Source organism: Sciurus vulgaris (genome assembly GCF_902686455.1).
Source record: "Sciurus vulgaris genome assembly, chromosome: 9".
Taxonomy (NCBI): Eukaryota; Metazoa; Chordata; class Mammalia; order Rodentia; family Sciuridae; genus Sciurus; species Sciurus vulgaris.
Genome location: NC_136469.1, coordinates 141,469,720 through 141,490,511, shown reverse-complemented (window position 1 = coordinate 141,490,511; position 20,792 = coordinate 141,469,720). Strand labels below are relative to the sequence as shown.

Below are 20,792 nucleotides of genomic sequence, written 5' to 3'. Positions count from 1 at the left end.
TTTTTTTTTTTTTTTTTTTTTTTTTACTGGTTTTTATTCCTTGTGCATGACAGTAGAACTGTACCTTTTAATGAGACCTGTCTCCCTGCATGCAAAGCTGTTAAAAAATCAGGCGGTCTTCTAAGTGCTATTCATGTATGAATTCATTTAATTTCCAAAATAACCCTCTGCACGATAGGTGGGAAAGAAGGCACAGAGAGGTGAACTTGCCCACGGTACAGGGTGGGGAGGTGCCAGGCCGCTCAGAACCCTGCTGTCCGGCCTCACACCGTGTCCTGAGCCACAGCCGGCTGCATCTTGGCTAACCAAGTGTTCAGTGGGGTAGCAAGGTGGAGGGTCTGGCTGGCAGGCCCCGGCCAGTGTCAGTAGTGAACGGGTCTGAGAGTCTTTTGAGGCCTTCAGAGCCCTCTTATCTTCCTGACTTGCTGTGACCACGTTCACAATCGTCCTGCCAGGAAGGTGGTGTTGGGCAAGGTCTGTGCTTGGTGGATAGTGGTGTTTCTCGTTCCACCTCAGAGGGGAGGAGCTGAGGCTGAGACACATCATCTAGAGTTCTCTGAGCCTCCTTGTTTGTAACCCCGCTCTCACTTCCTATGTGATTTGTGAGTGGGCGAGAGAACCACGTGCTGCAGGATTGTTGCCTAGCACGGGCTCAGGCAGTGTGGCTCTCCTACTGACAAAACTTTCCTGTCCAGACTTCTTGATGAGAGGTAAGAAGCAGAAGCATGGAAACACAGCAGTGGGTGGAGCGTAGATATCACACATCAGTATAGTTAGTATCCCCCTCCTGCAGGCGAATGAAGACCCTTCGCATCCCAGAGGTCAAAGGACAGCGTGTTATTTTAAAATCAGACACTCCATCCACAGGGAGTATTTCCTGAACCTCTGCAGGCAGGACAGGGCCTGAGGTCCTGCTGTCATGACTGCCGTTGTCATGGAAGGAGCTGAACTTGCAGCAAAGGTGGCAGTCCATGGGGACCAACTGCACTTCTGTTTCCTACAGCCTGTGGTCTTTGCCACACCTCCAGGGAAGCAGCCCAGGAGGCGGCAGTGGCGTGAGGCAGACTCTGACTAGCGGACATTCCTGCTTGCCTCCTTTCCCACGGATAGCTTGGCAGTTGCTCCACAATGGGGGATCTCTCAGACCCCGTGTGGACGCCCATGCATTGACCCCGGGTTCCATGTCAGCTTTAGTGGTACATCATAGGGGAGAGGATGTGGGGCATGCCGTCCCCCACCTTCCTGGCTGAGAGAGGAGCATTAGGGATTGGAAAGGTGGCCCTGGGGCCTGACGTATCCACTGTGATGAAACATCTAAGTCATCGTTACTCGGGTTTCGTGGAGATGTAAAGAGTACAGATTTGCCTGCAGGCTGAGACTGAGGAGCTCCAGGGCTGCATGAGGCTGGAGGGAGAGGGGCCGTCCGTTTCGGGGGCTGGGAGCAGCCTCCCTCGCCGTTCCAGTGCCCAGTGTGTTTCAGCACCATGGACAGCACATGGCCCACCTGTTCCTCACCCGGGGCACCTCACCTGGACTCTTAGGACACTGCGTGTGTTATTTATTTTGCTGGAGTGTTCTCTTTTTCTCTGTTTTTCCAGCTTGATGAATTTCTGCTCATATTTTAGAACTCAGGCCAAAAGTCCCCTCCTGGATGACACAGTCACTGTCTTTCTCTGAGTCTGTAATAACAGCTTTGGTTCTCTGCTATTTTCCAGATAGCCAAAGTTGCTAAACCAGTGATTTTTGGATAAGTGTTTGTTTGGTAAGAACAGCACATCTTATTTTCTTCTGGGGATCCCCAGACCTTAATGGATTTTGTGTATCTCCTGATGGCCACCATTGGGCCTGTGTGCAGAGGACAGGTTCCATCCCTGCTGTGTGAGAGGGAGAGGGGAGCCCAGGACACTTGAGTGCTTTGCTGGCCTGGACAACAATGCAGATGCTTCCTTGTGATCGAGAACCACCCGCTCCCAGCAGGGGCTGAATGTTGAGTGTTTTGCTGCTGGTTGGTTACAAACGGCTGATGCTTTAAAGGCTGATTTTCCTAATTGTAGCTGGATAGAATATTTAATGTAGTGAAGTGAGCATAGACACCCTGCCCACATTAGCTCTTTTCCCCATTGGGGCTGGTGGGAGACATGGCAGGTCTGGAGAAGAGGCCTTTGCTTGCCTGGGCCATCCTCCAACCCACAAGACACTTGGCAGGAGACACTCAACTGCCGGCCAGCGCCAGGCCTAGGCGATCCTCACGAGGTGGCCTTCCAGCATCACCTGTACCATGCAGGCTTCACACCTGGCACGTTTCCAGTCAGTGGGGCAGGATTTCAGGGAACTTCAAAAGCAACAAAGTATTATCTGTCTGTCTATCCTTTCCCCACGGAGGGGGCCCCTGGGTCTGCTGGGGAGGTGTCAGTTATTGCCAGAAAGACCCACTTCCCCCTGAGTTACTGCCAGGTAGAGAGTTTCGCAGTTTGCTTTTTCTCCTGTCATTTTATTGTCTTTTGTTTGCCCCTACAACTTCTACAACATATTGAGTAGTAGTGATGTGCTATACCATTGTAATTGATTCTGGATTACATCTTTGTGTATAAATCTTTGACCTTGTTTAGGGCTATTTTCCTGGGGACAGATTGACAGCATTAGATTTCTGGGTCAAGGGGCACAAGCCCTTTTTAAAATGTTAAATGTGTGAATTTTATGTTTAAAATAAAATTTGTAAATTATGTATCTATCTCTTTGTATGTGTATAGTAACATTCCCTCTGTTTGGTGTGCAGTTCTCTGAGATTTTACACATTCTTTAGAAGGTGGATCTGACCTCCGAATGTTGCTAGATTCCATCTGCTTATGGGGTGTCATGAATTCCAGGGCATGAAAATATCTGTGTGATAACTGTGACTCAGTGTGGCTTGGTGGCCTACACGTGGGCAGGGAGTCAGGAAACCGGGGCCAGGAGCTGCCGTGAGAGGCTACACCAGTCTGGAACCACATTTCCATGGAGGTCAGATCAGCACCCCCCACAATCCACTCGGGGTAGGCAGGCAGAGAATGTGACTCTCACAGAATGTTTCCTCAGGCGCCTTCTCTGGGATTTATCCCATCAGATTTCCCACACCACAGAAGGATCTAGGCTTGGAAAAGCCGAGGGCTCAGTTCCTCTTCCCATGTTCATTGCACGGGAAGGGCCCTGGAGGAGCCACAGGAGGACTGTCTCTGCTTGTGAACAGTGTGGGATTTTCTAAACTTGCTGCACTGGGGACCCCTTTCTGGGGTAGTACCTATCAAAAGGCCTTTGAGTTCTGCAGAACATATCTTTGAAAATGCTGATTAAAAGGCAAAGAGATGACTAATTTTAAGAAAGAAAATGAGGAAGTCGTATCAATTCTTGCCTTATTATGAGTTTTTCAGAAATGTACTGTCTCTGGAGAGAAGCCAGAGATAGGACCCCTTTGTGGTCTCGGTATGCAGTATCTGGGCAATTGAGCAGGGGGTGGGTTTGGACCAGACTCCACTGTCTGACTCTTGGAGTGCAGAGCAGGCGGGGCAGATCTTTTGGCATGCAGTGCATCAAAACACCCCCTTTGGGCTGAGCCTGAGAAACCTGCAATTAAATGTGACAAGGGAGGTGCTGCCTGCAGGAGGCTGGGTTAGAAACTTTGTTCTGACTGCTGATGACTCATGTGATCCCGCTTTCTGTGCTGGGGAAGCTTGGCCTCCAGCTGCCTGTGCTTCCTGGACACGCAGAGCCAGGCCTTGCCTTTCCCTTGGTCCTGGGTAACCTCCAGGGTGCTTGGTGGGTGTCTTCCTTGTAGATGCACAATCCTGGCTGGCTCCATGTTAGGGAGACAGGGCAGGTTGTTGGGCGTGGAGTGACTGCTCTGGGAGCTGCTTTCTCCAGAGCCTCTCCTGCCGGGAAGCAGGATGTGCCATTTCACACTCTTCCTTGGCTCGTGGCTGCGAGGTCTTTTCTCTCCATCTTTACCCATTCATTTTCCAAGAACCAGCTCAGGTATCCATTCATCCATCCTGCTGTTCATCTATCTTGATATTTTCCTCCATCCATTCATTCATCTGTCCATTTGTTCATCCATCCACCTACCTATTTCTCCATCTTGCCTGCCATCTACCTATCCCTCCTGCCTACAGTCCATCCATCCATCCACCCATCCATCCTTCAATAGTTCCATCTGTCTGTCCATCCGTCTGTCCATATGTCCATCCATCCACCCATCCACCTACTCATTCCATCCATCCACCCACCCACCATCTGGCCTGATGGGTCCAAGGTCTTGAGGATGCCGTGGTGAGGAAGCAGTCAGAGGCCCTCCCTTGTGCAGCTAAGTTTCATCGTAAGGGCATCTGCAGGGAGAAGAGAACTCTGGGTGGTGCCACCCACTGGCATTCACACAGGATTGGTCCCTTGTGGGGTTGTGCCTTGCACGGCCAGTGGGTAACACAGCAAGCTTGGAATCCAGTGAGAAGAGCCACATTTTAGCCAGACGGGTAAATATATGGTATGTCTAGAATACTGTGATGGCTGCTGTGTGGACCAGGTGGGTTGGGGTGCAGGACCAGCTGCGGGGCAGCATGGTATGGCGTTTCAGACGGGGTGGTTGAGGGGACGCTCTCGACACTGAGCAGAGCCAGGCCGGGACAGCGGGAGGGCAGGCTATCTGGGGTCTTGCTGACCTTGGCTTTCATACTGAGGAAAACGTGATGTTGCTGCAGGAAGCCGCCAGGGAGTTCTGCTGCAGGTTGCAAGGCCGCTTCTTCTCAGGAAGCTGCCCAGTTGCTTGGTTGGCTTGAACTCTTCTCTGGCTTGCAGAGCATCCTCTGCTACCTTTCACGGTGTATGCTGGGGACCCTCCTGGTGGATGGAGCCCCAGGTGTCCCTTTGTTGTGTTGTGGCAAGCTCTGCTTCTGAGGGGACCTCCCATCCCTGTCAGAGGTGGTTGCACTGAATTCTTAATATTTCCTGACTCTCCCCCTACACAAGGGATGGGCCCTAGGAGCAACTTGAAGATAATGAAAATAGTAAATAAACACATGGGGAAAATATTTAAGCTCCAAAATATGGAAATTAATAAATGTTAATGATAGGCAAAGACACTGGGTGTTCCCACACCTGGCAATTGGGCAATACTATTGGAAAGCAATTCAGCCATGTTTATCAAGGGCCATAAATAAGGCTCGTGCTGTTTGACCCAGTTGTTCAGCTTCTGAGAATTTGGCCTGACACATCATCCTAACCACAGGAAAAGTTGTGCACAAGGATGGTCGGTGCAGCTGTCTGCCTCGCCGTGAAAGCGAAGAGCTTAGGGGTCAAGTGGTGGGGGAATAAACAAACAAATGGCCACGTGGCCATGAGGCGTGGTTTCTGCAGACATTTAGAAATCGCCGTCCTGAAGAACATGCCCTACCTTGGGATGTGTTTATGGTGAAACGTGTAAAGGATGCAGCTCTGTTCTTTTCTGGCCTTGGACTTGCTGCCTCTGGCCTTGCGTGTCACTCCAAGAACACCTGATGTTCGCTCTTCCTGGACGCCTTCCCTTTGTTTGGTCCAGCCTGTCTTATTTAGTAGCTTTTAGCTCGCCCTGCCTGCCTCCCTGTCACCCTTGACAGCCCCTCCCATTCCTGCTCTTCCCTCCTGAGCCACCTCTCATCCCATGGCCCTCCTCTGCCACCCCGGGGAGCAGACTCCAGCCCTTCCTGCTTTCCTTGGCTCCTCAGGGCTTGGCGCTAGGCCAGGAGCTGAGACGGTCAGCCAGGACCTGGTCAACGCCCAGGTGCGTGGGCGGGTGGGGGTCCTAGAGTCACTGTGGGAAAGACAGGGAAACAAAGAGGGCAGTACGCCAGTGGCACTGGTGCGGGGCAGCTTGGCGCCGTCTTTCCATCACCCTCACGGTTTCTCCAAGGTGACCATGGCCCTGTTCAGAAACGCCTTAAGAAATTCCTGTCCTACAAGTGATTCTGTGTGTTCAGCTAGCGGGTGACATTCACACGGGAGGAGACTGCAGAGACCACAGGGCAGGTGTGCTGCGGGGACTTGGTGCACACCTGAGGACAGCAGCCAGCTGCAGAAAGACTTCTGAGACAATCCAGTAAACCGAACGAGGTCCATCCTGGGCTGAGAGGAAGGAAGGGGGTCATCGGGCTGGCTGGGGTGGGGACTGTGGCCAGGGTTGCCGAGGAGACCTTCGTGGTTGGAGACGGGTACTAGGTGTCTGCAGGTGGAAGGATCCTGTTTGGGGCTTGTTCTAAAGTGCTTCCAGGGGAAATGCAGACATCCCGAGGGGGGCGAGGGTGGAGGGGGGTTGACGTGGGGTGGCCTGGGGGCTTTTTCAGTGCCCTTCCTTTGCCCTTGAAGACATTGAGAGCTTTTATATTAAAAGTTGAAAGAAACCCATTCCCTGACTTTCCCCCAGTGACACTTAAAACTTTGCTTTGCTTTCCAGAGTGACCGACTCCTCATCAAAGGTGGACGGATCGTCAACGAGGACCAGTCCTTTTACGCTGATGTCTACTTGGAAGATGGGCTCATAAAGTGGGTGGACCCTTCCAGGCCCTGCTGGCCTTCTGCCCAGGGTGGCTGTGCTGTGTTCCTGTATTTCGGGGCTCCAGACTGGGGAGGTCAAACTGTGCCGGTGTGCTGGGGAGGGGGGTCCCTGTTGTCCTGGGCTTGCTGCTCCTTGGGGTGCCCAGCTGTGAAATGCAGATGTGGTGGTTCACTGTTAGGGATGGGAGAGGCCAGTGGGGTTAAGCAGCTGAGTCCTATTTCAGGGTGGACTAGGGACAGCCTTCCACCAAGAGCCTCTGACTGAGTGCACAGGGGTCTCTAGTCACCTCAGTCTCTGGGCTTGGGTTGAGGGGATCAGAGGAGAAATGAGGACTGTGGGCCTCCACAGGAGCCCTGGCCGGTCTCACAGAACAGAGTCCTGGCTCTGCCGTTTTCCTACTTACTCCCCTGGGCTCTTGTCTTCAGCCTGACGATGACCCAGGGTCGGAGCCCCCTTGAGAATACTGTACCACAGTGATGCAGGCCAGGTGATTCAAACAACAGAAATTCATCTCTCACTGTTCTGGAGCCTGGAGTCCTGGGTTAAGTGCTCGCAAGGCTGGTTCCTCCTGAGGCCTCACTCTGGGGCTGGCAGGTGGCCCCTTTCCCACTGTGTCCTCAGACGGCCTTTCTCGGTGATACACAGGCATCCCTCTTATAAGGATACTGGTTGGTTCTGTTGGGTTAGGGATGCACTCTGGTGACCCATTTAAGCTTAATTACCTCCTTAAAGACCTCATCTCCAAATACAGTCACTTTGGGGGGTTGGGACCTTGGCATGGAATTGGGGACAGTTCAGTCCTTAACACCAGGCAGTGGTTTCTCTGTGGCCTCTCACGTTTTACTAGCTGGTGATGGGGGGCTGTGGCCTGGGTTCATGGCTGCCTGGCCTCCTCCCTGGGCTTCTGGGAGGGCAGAGGAGACTGTCTCAGGGCCAGCTTGGGCTATTGATGCAGGAAGGAAAGCCCAGGGGACTGTGGGCAAGGGGAGGTCAGACAGGAGTGGCCTTGGTAACAAGCCAGCCTGGGGCCCATTCTCTGATGCCGGCGATGGGGAGGCTGGGGTATTGGGTGCACAGTGCCCATCAAGAGTCAGAGCCCCTGCTCCCTGTCCGCCTGCCCAACTCTGGTCCTGGACAGCAGCCTCCTTCCTGCTGTCTTCCCTCCTCCTCCCTCCTCGCGCACTCCTGCCACCATGGTGGGCACGGCCAGGCCACTTCCACCCGGGAGCCCTGCAGCCACCAGCCCCCTGCCTGGAACGCCTGTCCCTGCATTGCCAGCCCCTGGTGATGTCTCCTCAGGCCACCTTCCCTGCCCCGAGGTGGCCTGGCTGCATTCCTCCATCCCTATGACCCATGAGCTGCCATCTGTCTCCCTCACAGGGTGTCTGTCCCTCGGCCAGGGAAGTGTGACCTGCACTCCCTGGAGCATGACCTGGTTCAGAGTAGGTACCCCAGAGTGCGGACAAGGAAAAGCGCGAGGTGTCCGGACCCCGCAGGTCCAGCTGAGGGCACGGTTTTGAGCCCCGACGCAGCCATGCGGTGGGTCAGCTGAGCCCAGGGCATGAGCTGCTTAGATCCAGAGGAAGCAGCTCTGGGAGGATCCTCGGGCCTCCAGGGCAACTGCTCATGGGATTGCCATTCCCACGGGTCACCTGGTGTTTGAAGTTTGAACTGGTCACTTCTGCTTCTGTCCTTCTGGGGACCTGTGGTCCTGAGCCAGTGGTCATGGACTGAGCTGCATTTCTTGAGTGCTTGCTGTATGTAGGAACCCCTGTAGCCTTAGAACTTTGGCTTGCTGGGCTGCGGCAGAGACAGGCAGCTCTCTGAATTCAGTACCATCAACCCCTCTGACTCAGAACCCCATTTTGTTTGTGCCTCGATGTCAGGGCATCTGAGCTTTGGCATCCCCCTTCCTGCCCTGTAAGGTGGAGCAGGGGACCCTGACTGAGTGCCTTGCACTTCGGGGGGTCCTTTCCAGCATGCATCCTACTGGCTGAGTGGGGCGGGCACCGCCTATGCTGACCCAGGGACCACCTGGCACGCAGAGGCTCAGTTTTTCTTTACTTTGTAAATCGTGAGAGTCCTTCCATTCTGTGACTGTTGGCCGAGTTTCTAGGAGCTGTTCAGCTGTTAGGATGCATTCAGCTGTGATTCATTGAGGATTGCGCCTGGGTCACTGAGCACGGTGATTCAGATGCTGGTCTCGCAGGGTTTCCTCCGGCCACAGTGGAGTTGGGCAGGATGTCTGAGGCCAGCTGAGCTTCCTGTCCTCTCCTCCCCTTCCGGGCTTGATCCTGGTATGGGCCATGGATTGAGTCTTCCTCCTGATCCATGGGGGTCCCCTTTAGTTCAGTCCCAGTCTGAGGGGATCTGCTGCTCCTGTATCAGTGAGGCAGTCAGCCTGGTGGGCAGGTTCTGCTGTTAGACTCGGGGTGTCCCAGGCTCACCCTGGACTTGCTGTGTGACCTTGAACCAGTCCAGTTGCCTGTCTCAGGTCTGAGTCCTCATTTTGCATAGTGGGACCTCCCTCCTTATAGGGCTGTTGCTGGGAGACTGGAGAGGTTGGTGGAGGTGTGACTTGGCCCCTCACAGAGACCCTGGCATGGTGGCAGAGTCACAGGCTCCATTCACATTGGGCTGTCTCTACCACAGTGGTGTGTAGGACGGGCCTCAGGCCTGCAGCCCCTCCTGTCTGACTGAGGGTCCTGTGCCTTTGCTGGGGTTAGCATGCAGGACACTAGCTGTCTTCTTCACAAGGCGGTTGGGGGCTCCAGCTGCGTCAATCTGTGCATGCTCAGAGGAAGCTCATCTCTCCAGCAGGCCTCCAGAAAGGGTGGCTGTTCTTTATAAGGGTCAGTGTCCCCCAGAGCCCCTTCCCTTCAGCTCCTGGCACCAGCCCACATGTTTGGAGAAGGGTGGCAGAAGGATCTGGAAGAACAGAGTTTCCATGAACTCAGGCTTGCAGTTGGTCAGGAGAAGGGCTGGTGGTCAGAGGGCGTGGCAGCAGCAGCTGTGGTGGGACTGATAGTAACAAGTGCGGTCATTTTCTTGGTCCTCCCCTTGAGCCCGGCACTGTGCTTTGCTGGACTCTTTCCAGCTTGGAGAGGCCACGATGTGCCCAGCTCTGCAGGGGAGCCACAGCTGGAGCCCCTACTCTGTCCCCCTGGCCTGGACCAGCCTTGCTCAGGGCTTCGGCAGGGCCAGGACTTCTGCTCCTGTCCCCTGTGGGGTGGATTCTGTTTGGGGCCTGACACTTTGGTCACTGAAGCAATATTTTCTTAAGCCTTTTTACTGGTATTTTTATGTGACTGCCTAATCCCAGGAGTTCAGAATAACTGAATTTTCAAATTTGCAAATAAAAATTATTTGAGCTCAGATCTTAGATCTCAGCCAAGGGGTGGCTGCGGAAGCCATGGGGTCCCTGTCCTGGTTCTGGCTCAGACTCTGCTGGTGCCCTGACATTTCCTTACTCTGGTTCCAACAAATAGAACAGGCGTCACTCACTAGACATCAGGTAGGTCCCCGCGTGGCTCACAGGGGCCAGCCTGCTGATTGCTGAAGTCCATCTGCCTCCTGGGCTTGTCTGGGACTTCCCCCCCTCCTGGAGGAAATTTCAGGGCACAGCAGGGAGAAGTGATGTCAACCTGTCTGGAACCCTGAGCCCCTGTCCCAGCCCCTCGTGGTGGTGTGCCTCGAGGGCTCGAGTAGCTTTCCGAGGCCAGCCTCGTGCAGTTCTGCTGGAACACGAAGCCAGGCGCCCTTCTGCACACGCCTGCTCAGGCTCCTGTCACACGGCGCCTAGGCTGGGCGGCCCCAACGTCAGAAATTTATTTCTCATGAGTAAATGAGAGTCTGCAAGTCCGAGATCAGGTGCGGGCAGGGCTGGCTCCTCCTAAGGCCTCTCTCCTTGGCCTGCAGATGTCACCTCTCCTGTGTCCTTATGTGGTCCTCTCCGTGTGTCTGTGTCCTGCTCTCCTGTGGACCCCAGACGGATTGGATTAGGGCTCACCCGAATGACCTCATTTTACCTTAAGCACTCTGCGAAGTCTCCAATACGGTGACTTTCTGAGTTGCTGGGGTTAGGACTTCGTATGAATTTGGGGGGGCGCAATTCAGTCCACATCAGTGTCCCTGAAAGCTAGCAAAGGGGACTTTCCACAGCCTTGCTGGGTTGATGCTCCAGTCTGCATCCTCCTTGCCAGAAGCTTTCAAGTACCCTAGAAAGACTGGCTGTTCAGGTGGCCCCACATCACGTGGTGGATAGGCTGCTCTTGCCTCCGTTGGATCCAGTCCTGCCATGAGCCCTGGAGAAGCCTTCCTGGATAACAGGCCAGGTGAATCAGCTCGCCTGTGCTCTCGGCCCTCTGCCCTGCTGGTCCAGCAGTGTGCTGACAGTCGAGTGTGAGCCCTGGAGGCAGGCCCCGCCTGAGTGCCCTCCACCCAGCTGGTGCCTTTTCAGCCTGGTTTACTTATGGGACTGAAGCTGCTGAGCTGATGGCCCATTTTGCTTTTAAGAACCGAAGTCCCTTTTATTGTTTGTCTCCAGGCAAATAGGAGAGAATTTAATTGTTCCTGGTGGAGTGAAGACCATAGAGGCCAATGGGCGGATGGTCATTCCAGGAGGGATCGACGTCAACACGTACCTGCAGAAGCCCTGCCAGGGAATGACCGCGGCCGATGACTTCTTCCAGGGCACCAGAGCAGCGCTGGCGGGCGGGACCACCATGATCAGTGAGTCGCGGGCCCCTGCCTCTGGAGCCTGGCTGTGAGTTCTCCATCACCATGGGCAGAGCAGCACCGGGTGCCCAGTACAGACTGGGCACTGAGCTCAGGTGTCCTTTAATTTCCCTCTCACTGGGATCCTCCCGTGAGGCTCAGTGTTTTTCAAAGCGATACAGACATTAAAACTTTCAAAACTCATTTTAGTGTGTATTGAAGTAAAATTACTAGCACTTTCTGGTTATTATTGCCTAGGCTGAGGTTGAAGTTAGCATTTAGATTATTAGAAACTGAACAAATTTGAAAGTATTATGTAAAGAATGATATGGATTACAGGAAGGTAAGGAAAGACATCCTGAAGTGTGAAGATGGTTACAGTTTTGGAAACCATGATGTGGGATGTTATTATGATAGAGGATAAAGGCTCAGAGAGTTGAGGTAATTTGCCCAAGGTTACATAGCTAGGAAGTAGATGTATTATTCAGTATTGGTGTAAATAATGCTGTGATAATGCTACATAACAAACACTCTCCTGTTAAATATTTGTTTTCCATTACCGTAGCAATATACCTGAGGTTAGGTACTTTATAAAGAAAAGAGGCTTATTTAGATCACAGTTTGGGAGGCTGAAAGTCTGAGATTGGGTGGCCCTCTTGATTGATTCAGCCTCTGGCGAGGGTCCCTCTGTCTGAGTCACAAAATAGTGTGTGGCACCTTGGCATAAAAATGTGTGAGAGGGACAGATCACATGGCAAGACAGGACAGGACGCTGGAGAGAGCAGGGAGGGGCCAGTGTGGCTCTCTTGTTGTAGGTCACTCTCTCAGGACAGTGAACTCCTGAGAGGCCAGCGTCAGTTCCTTCTGAATCAGTGCCCCCAGTGGCCTGCTTACCTTCTGCCAGTCCCCGCCTTTTAAAGGTCCTGCCCCCTCCCAGCATGGCCACCCTGAGGCCAAGCTTTCAACCCAGGAACCCTTGGGGACATAGGCAAGTCAACTCCAGATCGTAGCAGCCCCCGAATCTCAAGCAGCCCTTGCTTTCAGCGTGTGTGGCAGTGGGTGGCCCCGGGGTGACGCGGCTTTGGCCTGCAGTTGGACTCGGGGTCTCCTGGCCCCAGCCTGGCAAAGCCCTGCCCTCCTCAGGGCATGCTGGTGTGCGGGAGGGTCTGAGAGATTGGCCCTCTGCCGCTTCATCTCTTCACTTACACCCCAGTTCCACCATGTCCTGTGACTGGCGAAAGCCACCTGGCCAAGCTCAGAGTCCCTGGGAGCACTCTGCTTGCAGTGAACCCACGGTGGGGCATGGGGCCACGGGGGCAGATGGCACTGCCCCAGTGCGTGGCCTGGCGGGGCAGCTGGACTTCTCTGCTGCCGTTTGGCTTTGTGTTGCTTGAATAGTTGCTTTACTGGGATTCCACCTCAGTAAATGGTTTTAATTAAGCAGGTAACAGCTGATTATAAATGCTCTTTGACCTGTCACGCTGTGCTGGTCTGAACTGGCTGGCCCCAGCCTGTCTCCACCCTCCCAGGTGGCCCTTTGGCAGCCCCCTCTGTGGCTGGTCCAGACACCCCAAGCCCTGAGCCAAGAGTTCTGGCTCAATGCAAAGGCAAAGTCCTGAACCTTTCCAGCATCTGACCTGCTGGGGGACAGTGGGAGGAGCCAGGGCTTGGCCCCGACAGGCTTGAACTTGTTGCCCTTGGGCTGCAGGAGTGTGGGCCTGCCCTGGGCCTGAGCCCTGGCTGCCTGGCCTGCAGTGCCGGCCTGGTGACTGAGCCCCCGAGGGTGCTGGGGAGACCTAGTGAGATCCCACAGTACAGGGTGCGGAGTCCTGCGTGAGGGGCTGGGCCCCCGGGGCTCCCCTTGCTCTTTCCTCGTCACCCATGCCCATGCCCAGGCCCATGTGACTGTAAGCTGTGACTCGGCTGCAAAAGAAAGGGACACAGTGCTGAGAATGGGGGACGGGGCTCAGAGAAGGCTTCCCTGAAGAGGCCCCGTCCCTTGGGGAGCTGAGGGATGGACTGGAGTCAGGTGGAGGAGGCAGGAGCAGAGCAGAAGCCGGGAGGAGGAGCGGCTCACGCAGAGTCACAGTGGAGAGACAGAGGAAGGCCCGTGACCAGGCTGGGTGCAGAGACCGAGGGACGGGACTGCGGTGGGCTGTGGGGACAGGAGCGGGGCAGTGTTGGGCCTCAGCAGGCAGGGGAGAATTCTGTGTTCTTGTCTGGTGGCTCTGGAAGGGCTCAGGGGGGGCGTGGTCCACGCGGTTGAGCAGGTGGGAGGCTCCTGCAGTGTTTCTGCTGGCAGCAGGGTGGCCTGGCTGTGGCGGTGGACGGCAGAGGGCAGGTCCAGGGGCACGTGCGGGGCGTCAGCAGTATCAGGATGTTGGACATGGGGATGTGAGGGAGGGGAGCGGCGGGGCGAGTCTTCACGTGCGTCTGTAGGACCAAGAGGTGCTGCACTCCTGTGTCCCCTGCAGCGGGCGGGGGCACTGCAGGAGGCTTGGGACATGCGATTTTGCGGCACCTTGGAGTAGCCCTGTGAGGGAGGTCAGGGCGCAGCTGGGCCGTTCGGCAGCTCGAGGCAGTGTCTGCATGAGCCAGGCGTGGAGAGGGGCCCTGGGGCCACTCGGTGTGACAGCGAAGGCGCAGGTGGACCTGGAGCCTGTGGGGACTGAGGAGAAACCCAGAGACCAGACGAGCTGACCTGGGAGACAGAGCGAGTCAGAGAGACGGGATGGTGCTGGGCGCCCAAGGGCTAGCAGACAGGACCACAGTGTCCAGCAGGCCCCAGCGCCAAGGCCTGTCTGCAGAGGCTGCTCTCTGGGGACGTCTTCCTGACGTCTGGCCGTGAGGGGTGCAGGAAGCAGGGGTCTCCCCAGCAACAGGCACGGTCCGTGGAGGTTGAAGACAGGCCTTTTGAGCTATTTTACGTCTCAGATTGTGCTTGAGAAAGAGGTGACTGGCCGGGCCCGTGGCTCAGCGGTAGAGTACGCGTCCAGCGTGTGTGAGGCCTGGGTCCCCTCTCACCTCTGCGTGTAAATAAGATAAAAATTAAGGTCCACCAGCAACTAAAAAAAAAAAAAACAAAAACAGAGATGACAGAGTCGCTTCTAAAGTCCTTTCCACCTTGGCGTTCTGGGCCAAGGCCAGCCCTGGGCACCGTGTGAGAGCGCAGACTGCCTGGCAGGTCCCCGAGGCGGTCTTCCTGCCTCCTCTCTCTAGTTGGTCTTCCTCTCCCTCCTCTCCTCTCCCTCCTCTCCTCTCCTCTCCTCTCCTCTCCTCTCCTCTCCTCTCCTCTCCTCTCCTCTCCTCTCCTCTCCTCTCCCTTCCCTTTCCCCTCCCTCTCCTCTCCTCTCTCTTCTCTTCCTGATGCCAGGATTGAACCCGGGGTGCTTCGCCACGGAGCTGCATCCCCAGCCCTTTTGTGGTTTTTCTTATTTTGAGACAGGGTCTTGCTAAGTTGCTGAGGCTGGTCTCAAACTTGCGATCCTCCTGCCTCAGCCTCCCACGTTGCTGGGATTACAGGCGTGCGCCACAGTGCCAGGCCCCAAATGGGGTTATTACTCTTCACTCCTTGGAGTGGTCATGAGAGTTAAAAGAGGTATTTATAACGCTTCCTGCTGCTGTGTTGAGGTGGAGAGCATCGGAGAGATCGTGAGGACAGGAGGGCGACGATGACAGCAGTGGTAGCCATGGAGACAGGGATGAGCGAGGCTGATGGGATGGAGTGGTGGTCATGGTGATGGAGGTGTTGGTCGTCATGGTGACAGGGATGAGCAAGGCTGATGGGATGGGGTGGTGGTGATAGTGATGGAGGTGATGGTCGTCATGGTGACAGGGATGGTGCGAGGCTGATGGGATGGGGTGGTGGTGATGGTGATGGAGGTGATGGTTGTCATGGTGACAGGGATGAGTGAAGCTGATGGGATGGGGTGGTGGTGATGGTGATGGAGGTGATGGTTGTCATGGTGACAGGGATGGTGTGAGGCTGATGGGATGGGGTGGTGGTCATGGTGATGGAAGTGATGGTTGTCATGGTGACAGGGATGGTGTGAGCTGATGGGATGGGGTGGTGGTGATGGTGATGGAGGTGCTGGTTGTCATGGTGACAGGGATGAGCGAGGCTGATGGGATGGGGTGGTGGTCATGGTGATGGAGGTGCTGGTTGTCATGGAGACAGGGATGGTGTGAGGCTGATGGGATGGGGTGGTGGTCATGGTGATGAAGGTGCTGGTCGTCATGGTGACGGGGATGGTGTGAGCTGATGGGATGGGGTGGGGTGGTGATGCGGTGGAAGAACGTGGTCCTAAGCATCATGACACGTTTTTCTCTGTCCCAGTTGACCATGTTGTTCCTGAACCTGGGTCCAGCCTGCTGACTTCCTTTGAGAAGTGGCATGAAGCAGCTGACACCAAGTCCTGCTGCGACTACTCCCTCCACGTGGACATCACAAGCTGGTACGATGGTATTCGGGAGGAGCTGGAGGTGCTGGTGCAGGACAAAGGTCAGTTAAAGCCCCAGAACTGGGCTTTGGAATCCCTGGTTCCTTGGTGGATCCAGGGGTCACGTGGGACTGAAATCTCTTTATCCTCATCTGCCGTGACTCCAGTCATGAAATGTGCTCTGCCACCTGGACAGAGGACAGGCTTTCCCTAGGCCCAGTTTCCGTGGATTGTCAGGCAAGGCCCTTGCGGGTCTCACCTCACTTTTCTTTCTCTGCCATGACCCATCTGGGTACCTGTCATCCTGGCTGCTGGCCCTGCCACTGCCACGCCGCTGGGCCTTTGCTTGAGCTATTCCTCTGTCAGGAGTGGCCTTTTTCTCTGCCTGTCAAATGCTATCCTCCTTCTTGCCCCAGGTCAATAATTACCTTCCCCATTTCCCCATCAGAACTGCTTTCTTCCTCCAAAGCTGTGCACCTGGGCCTCCCTGGGGGCACATTTTCCTGTTCTTGGGTTGTGGGACGTTGGTTGTCTGTCTGGTTCTTCTATAAGCCCCTGAGCTCTGTGAAGTGTGGGTCACCCACTTGGCTTCCTCTGCAGGGTTGCACTCCTGACCCTGCAGTGTGGATGCTCAGCGGGGTCCAGGGTCGAGGGGAGGTGCACTGCACCAGCAGGAGGTGAGGAGCAGGCAGGGGACAGCCGCCAGCCTGGGGGTCAGCCCAGGTGGAGGGGCTTCGAGGAGTGTGTAGTGTGCTATGTGTTCTCACAAAGGCGTCGTCACCTCCAACACTTCCGCCATTAGGAAACCGGGAGAAGAAAAGCAGCGTGTGCTTGTTCTGCCTCCGCTGCAGTTCCCGAGGTGGGGCCCCTGTCTTCCTGGCCTGCGCCTCTCCAGGGCGTTTCCCTGCCTGGTTCCAGCCTTGCTCTTTGGGGTCTTTCTCTTCTCCCTTGAGTTTTATGAGCAGCTGGGCTCTGCGTCGGCAGCTGCTAATGAGCCTAATGTGGAACGTAGTGGCAAATTTGCTCAGCTACTCTCTTTTTGTTGGCCGTTTAAGTTTTCTCTTGGTTCTGTTATAAATTGTATTATGGTGAACATCTTCATTTGTAAGCATTTATTTGCATTTCTAATTATTTTCTCGGATTTCTAGAAGTGGAAATCGCAAAGTCAGAGGTTTTCACATCTTCAAGGTCGTGACCCTCCTGCCAGGTTGATCTGCTGAGCGGTGTGCCCACCCGCACACCCTCGGCCCAGCCTGACTGCTCCGCCTCTGCAGGGTCCCTGCTGCTGACAGGAGGGGGCCCAGCACACTCCTTTGTGACCGATTGCACTTTCATGTAGTTTTCCTTGGGGGAAGACCCCTCGCATTCTTCTGTGCTGCCATGTGACCCTTCTGTCCAGAGGGCATCGTCCCTCCCCATGGTTGCTGTGAACCCCACGTTGACCCCACAGAATCCAAGCACGTTCACTGTTCTGTCTCGCTTTCCTCACCTGACCTGGGTCCCCAGGGGTTTCCCGCATCGCCCCTGTGGACTTCACCACGGCAGTTCTAACTGCCTGACCGTGGAAGGGACAGGAGGGGCATGCAGAGGGCTGGGAGCGAGCCCGGGGCCGGTCACTGTGGGGGTGAGTGCCACGTCCACCGGGCAGCATGGCTGTTGGGCTCCTGTTGTTCGTGGCAGTGCCCTCCGGAGGGCAGAGAGCGTTTTCCTCCGTTGGCTGGTGCCCTGAGGAAGAGCCCTGTCGGTGTCCCCAGGAGGCCTCGAGGGCAGGTGTGTCCCCGTCTCCAAGCGTGGCAAATGCTTTCTGTAGATCTAGGTTTCCACATTTGTACTTGCTCATTGAAACAACGTGGAAGTGTCTAAAATAAAAAGTGATAATTTGGAATTTGACTTTCTAGAGTTTCCCTATTTATATATGTAGATACAAAAGTTTTGAATTATACATATACTATTTGCATATGTATAGACACTGTATATATAGTTTTAACATAAATGGAACTGTAATATGTGTTATATTCTACATTCCTTTTTTTTCTTAATCAATAAAATGTGGAGAGCCAGGCCCCACCGCTCAGTAGCCGTCTCACCTGGGCCGGTCATTCAAGTGTCCCAGTTTGCCCTGTGAGTAAATGGAGGCAATTAAAAGGTTGTTTTGAAGATGAAATGAGAGGTCGTGTGACAGGTACTTGGAGTCGTGCTGGCCAGGTAAGGGCTCTCTTGAGCCATGACTACTTCTACCATTCCCTGTCAGTGCCTCCAGAGTATTCCATTTAAGGTGGAGCATGTTGACCTGGTGCCTACTGGTAATTTAGAAAACTTGTGTGGTCAGGCCTCTGAGGACAGCAAACTCTGAGGCCAAGGTGGGTCTGCAGCACAGGAGCATGTATTAGTTTTGTTTTGCTACTACAACACGACCCACACACTTGGTGGCTTTAGAGAACACAAATGTATGATCTTACAGATTTGGAGGTCTTCCAGGCTAACTCCAAAGTGTTGGCAGGGAAGTGTTCCTTCATACAGCATCACGGACCTTGGGTCCATCTAAGCAATCAGGATTTGGGGGCTTCTTGCCCTCTCTAGCTCCAGTAGAAAACCTGATTCCCACATCCATCACCTCACATGCTCAGCACTCAGGATCTATCCTCTTGGAAATTCTCTAGTACATAACACATTATCCACCAAGGTCCCACGCTGTGCAGTAGACCTCCAGAATTGATTGCTCCTGTCTAACTGAGGTTTTGTGTCCTTTGACCAAAATCTCCCCATATTCCCCCAGTCCCTGGCAGCTGCTGTTCTCTGTGCTGCTGCAAGGTCACCTGGAGTGTGGTCGTGTGGTCTTGTCTTTCTGTGCCTGGTTTATTTCATTTAACATGATGACCTCTGGTTCCATCCATGCTGTCCCAAATGGCAGGATTTCCTTCTTTGTCACGGCTGAATATCATTCTGTTATGTGTCTGTTGTGCATCTTTATCCATCCACCATCTTGGACACTTAGCGTTTTAGTCAGATTTTTTTGCTGCTGTGACTAAAACACCTGACCACAATAATTGTAGAGGAAGAAAAGTTTATTTGGTGGCTCACGATTTCAGAGATATCAGTCTACATACTGAGCTCCATCCCTCGGGGATCAAGGTGAGGCAGAACACCACAGCAGAATTGTGTGGTGGAGGGAAGCAGCTTACGTGATGATCAGGAAGCAGAGAGAGTCCACTCTCCAGATGCAAAATATAATCCCCAATGGCTCACCCCCCACTCCCACCTCCTCTGGCCAAACCTTACCTGCCTTCAGTTTCCACTCAGTCAATCCATCAGGAAATTAATTCACTGATTGGGTTAAGGCTATCATGATCCAATCATTTCTCCTCTAAACCTCCTTGTATTGTCTCACACAAGCTTTTGGGGGACACCTCACATGCAAACTATAATATTCCACCCCTCAGCACCAAAAGCTCATGAGCATCTCACAATGCAAAATACATTTTGTCCATTTCCAAGAATACCAATAGTCTTAACAGCTCCAATATTACCCAAAAGTTCAAGTCCAAAGTCTCCTCTGAGACTCAGGACAAGCTCACATCATCAGCTCCCATAAAAATCAAAAGCAATTTACAAGTATCCAGTGTATCAAGGTACTGAGCAAACATTTTCATTCAGGAAAAACAGGGGAATAGAAAGAAGGGATGGGACCAAAGCAAGACTGAAATTCAGCTGGGCAAACAAGTCTTGTAGCTCTACATAGGGCATCTGGGGCACATGGCATCATGATGTTCTGTCCAAAGGGCTTGTGTAACTCCATCCCTGTGGCCTTGTTGGTTGCAACCCAGTGCCCTTTCTGTTGGTTTGTCTCTGTTTAATTCATATAACTTTCCTTGTAGATGTCACACGTTACTGGCATTTCTTAATCTGTGAGTCTCCACAGCAGCTTTGTCTTCCTCCACACATCACGCATTGCCCTCTCAGGGGCTGCCCATAGGAACTCCAACCCTGGGGCCCTTTTCCTGGCCTCCCAGGCCTTCCTTTGAAATCTTAGTGGAAGTCTCCATGACTCCCTAATTCTAGCATACTGCATTACTGCAGAACTGGTAGTTGACACCAAGGTTTGCTACCATTTGCAGCAGTAGCCAAGCCTCCAGAATCCATGGCTGCAGCAGCCTCTGAGTACCTGGGTAGCTGAGCACACTGAAAAAACTTCCTCGACCCCTTGTGAAAGAAGGATTCCCCACTGATCTCTTCTCAAGAGAATTTTTACTTTTACTCCTTTGAGTCTGAGATGGATATGATCTTGTCAATTCCTAAGATGCCTTCAAGCCATCTTTCTTATTGTCTCTGGTCAAAGTCTTTAGCATTTCTTTAGTGGTGGTAAAGTCTTAACAACTGCAACTTCCTCAGCCCCAGTTTTACTTCCATCTTTCAAGTCCAAGTTTTTCAGACCTTTCTGCTCTGCTTTCTGCTCCTGATTATCACAATAAAGTTGGCTAAAAGCCACCAGCAATACCCATGCCACTGCCTGCATGCTATGCTGCCTAGAAATGTCTTCTGCCAGATAAATAAGTCCATCACTTTAAAAATAAACCTCAAAGAAAGTCTCAGGACACAGACAAAATGCATACAACTTTTCAGCCAGAACATAACCCAAATGGCCTCTCGTCCAATTACTAATAGAGTACTCCTCTAAACCCTCTTGAGCCCTGTCTTTACTGTCCCCGGTCCTGTTGGCATTCTGGTCTTCTGAGCTCCCACCAGAATCCACTTGAAACAATCTAAAGCATTTCCAGCTTGCATTGCTAAACATCTCAAAATTCTTCCCACCAATTCCAGAAAGCTCCAAAAGCTTCTGAACTATATGGTCAGGTTAACCACAGCAACAACCCCACTTCTTGGTACCAATTTCTGTTTAAATCAGCTTTTTCACTGCTGTAACTAAAAGACCCGACCAGAACAACTTTAGAGAAGAAAAGTTTATTTGAGGGCTCACAGTTTCAAAAGTCTCAGTTCACAGACTAAGTTCCATTCCTTAGGGTTTGAGGGGAGGCTGAACATCATGGATAGTGGAAGCATGTGGCAGAGGGAAGTGGCTCACA

At 53.4% G+C, this 20,792-nt stretch overlaps 1 protein-coding gene across 2 annotated transcripts in view; it reads left to right on the top strand.

The window, feature by feature from the left end:
* The window catches only part of CRMP1 (collapsin response mediator protein 1), a 64,400-nt gene that overhangs the window by 12,554 nt on the left and 31,054 nt on the right, over positions 1–20,792 (top strand). For both annotated transcript variants that reach the window (XM_079153623.1, XM_079153624.1), the window contains exons 2-4: positions 6,455–6,543; positions 11,103–11,287; positions 15,609–15,773. In XM_079153623.1, coding sequence (XP_079009749.1) covers positions 6,455–6,543; positions 11,103–11,287; positions 15,609–15,773 — 439 coding nt within the window. The remainder of the gene's footprint in view (positions 1–6,454; positions 6,544–11,102; positions 11,288–15,608; positions 15,774–20,792) is intronic.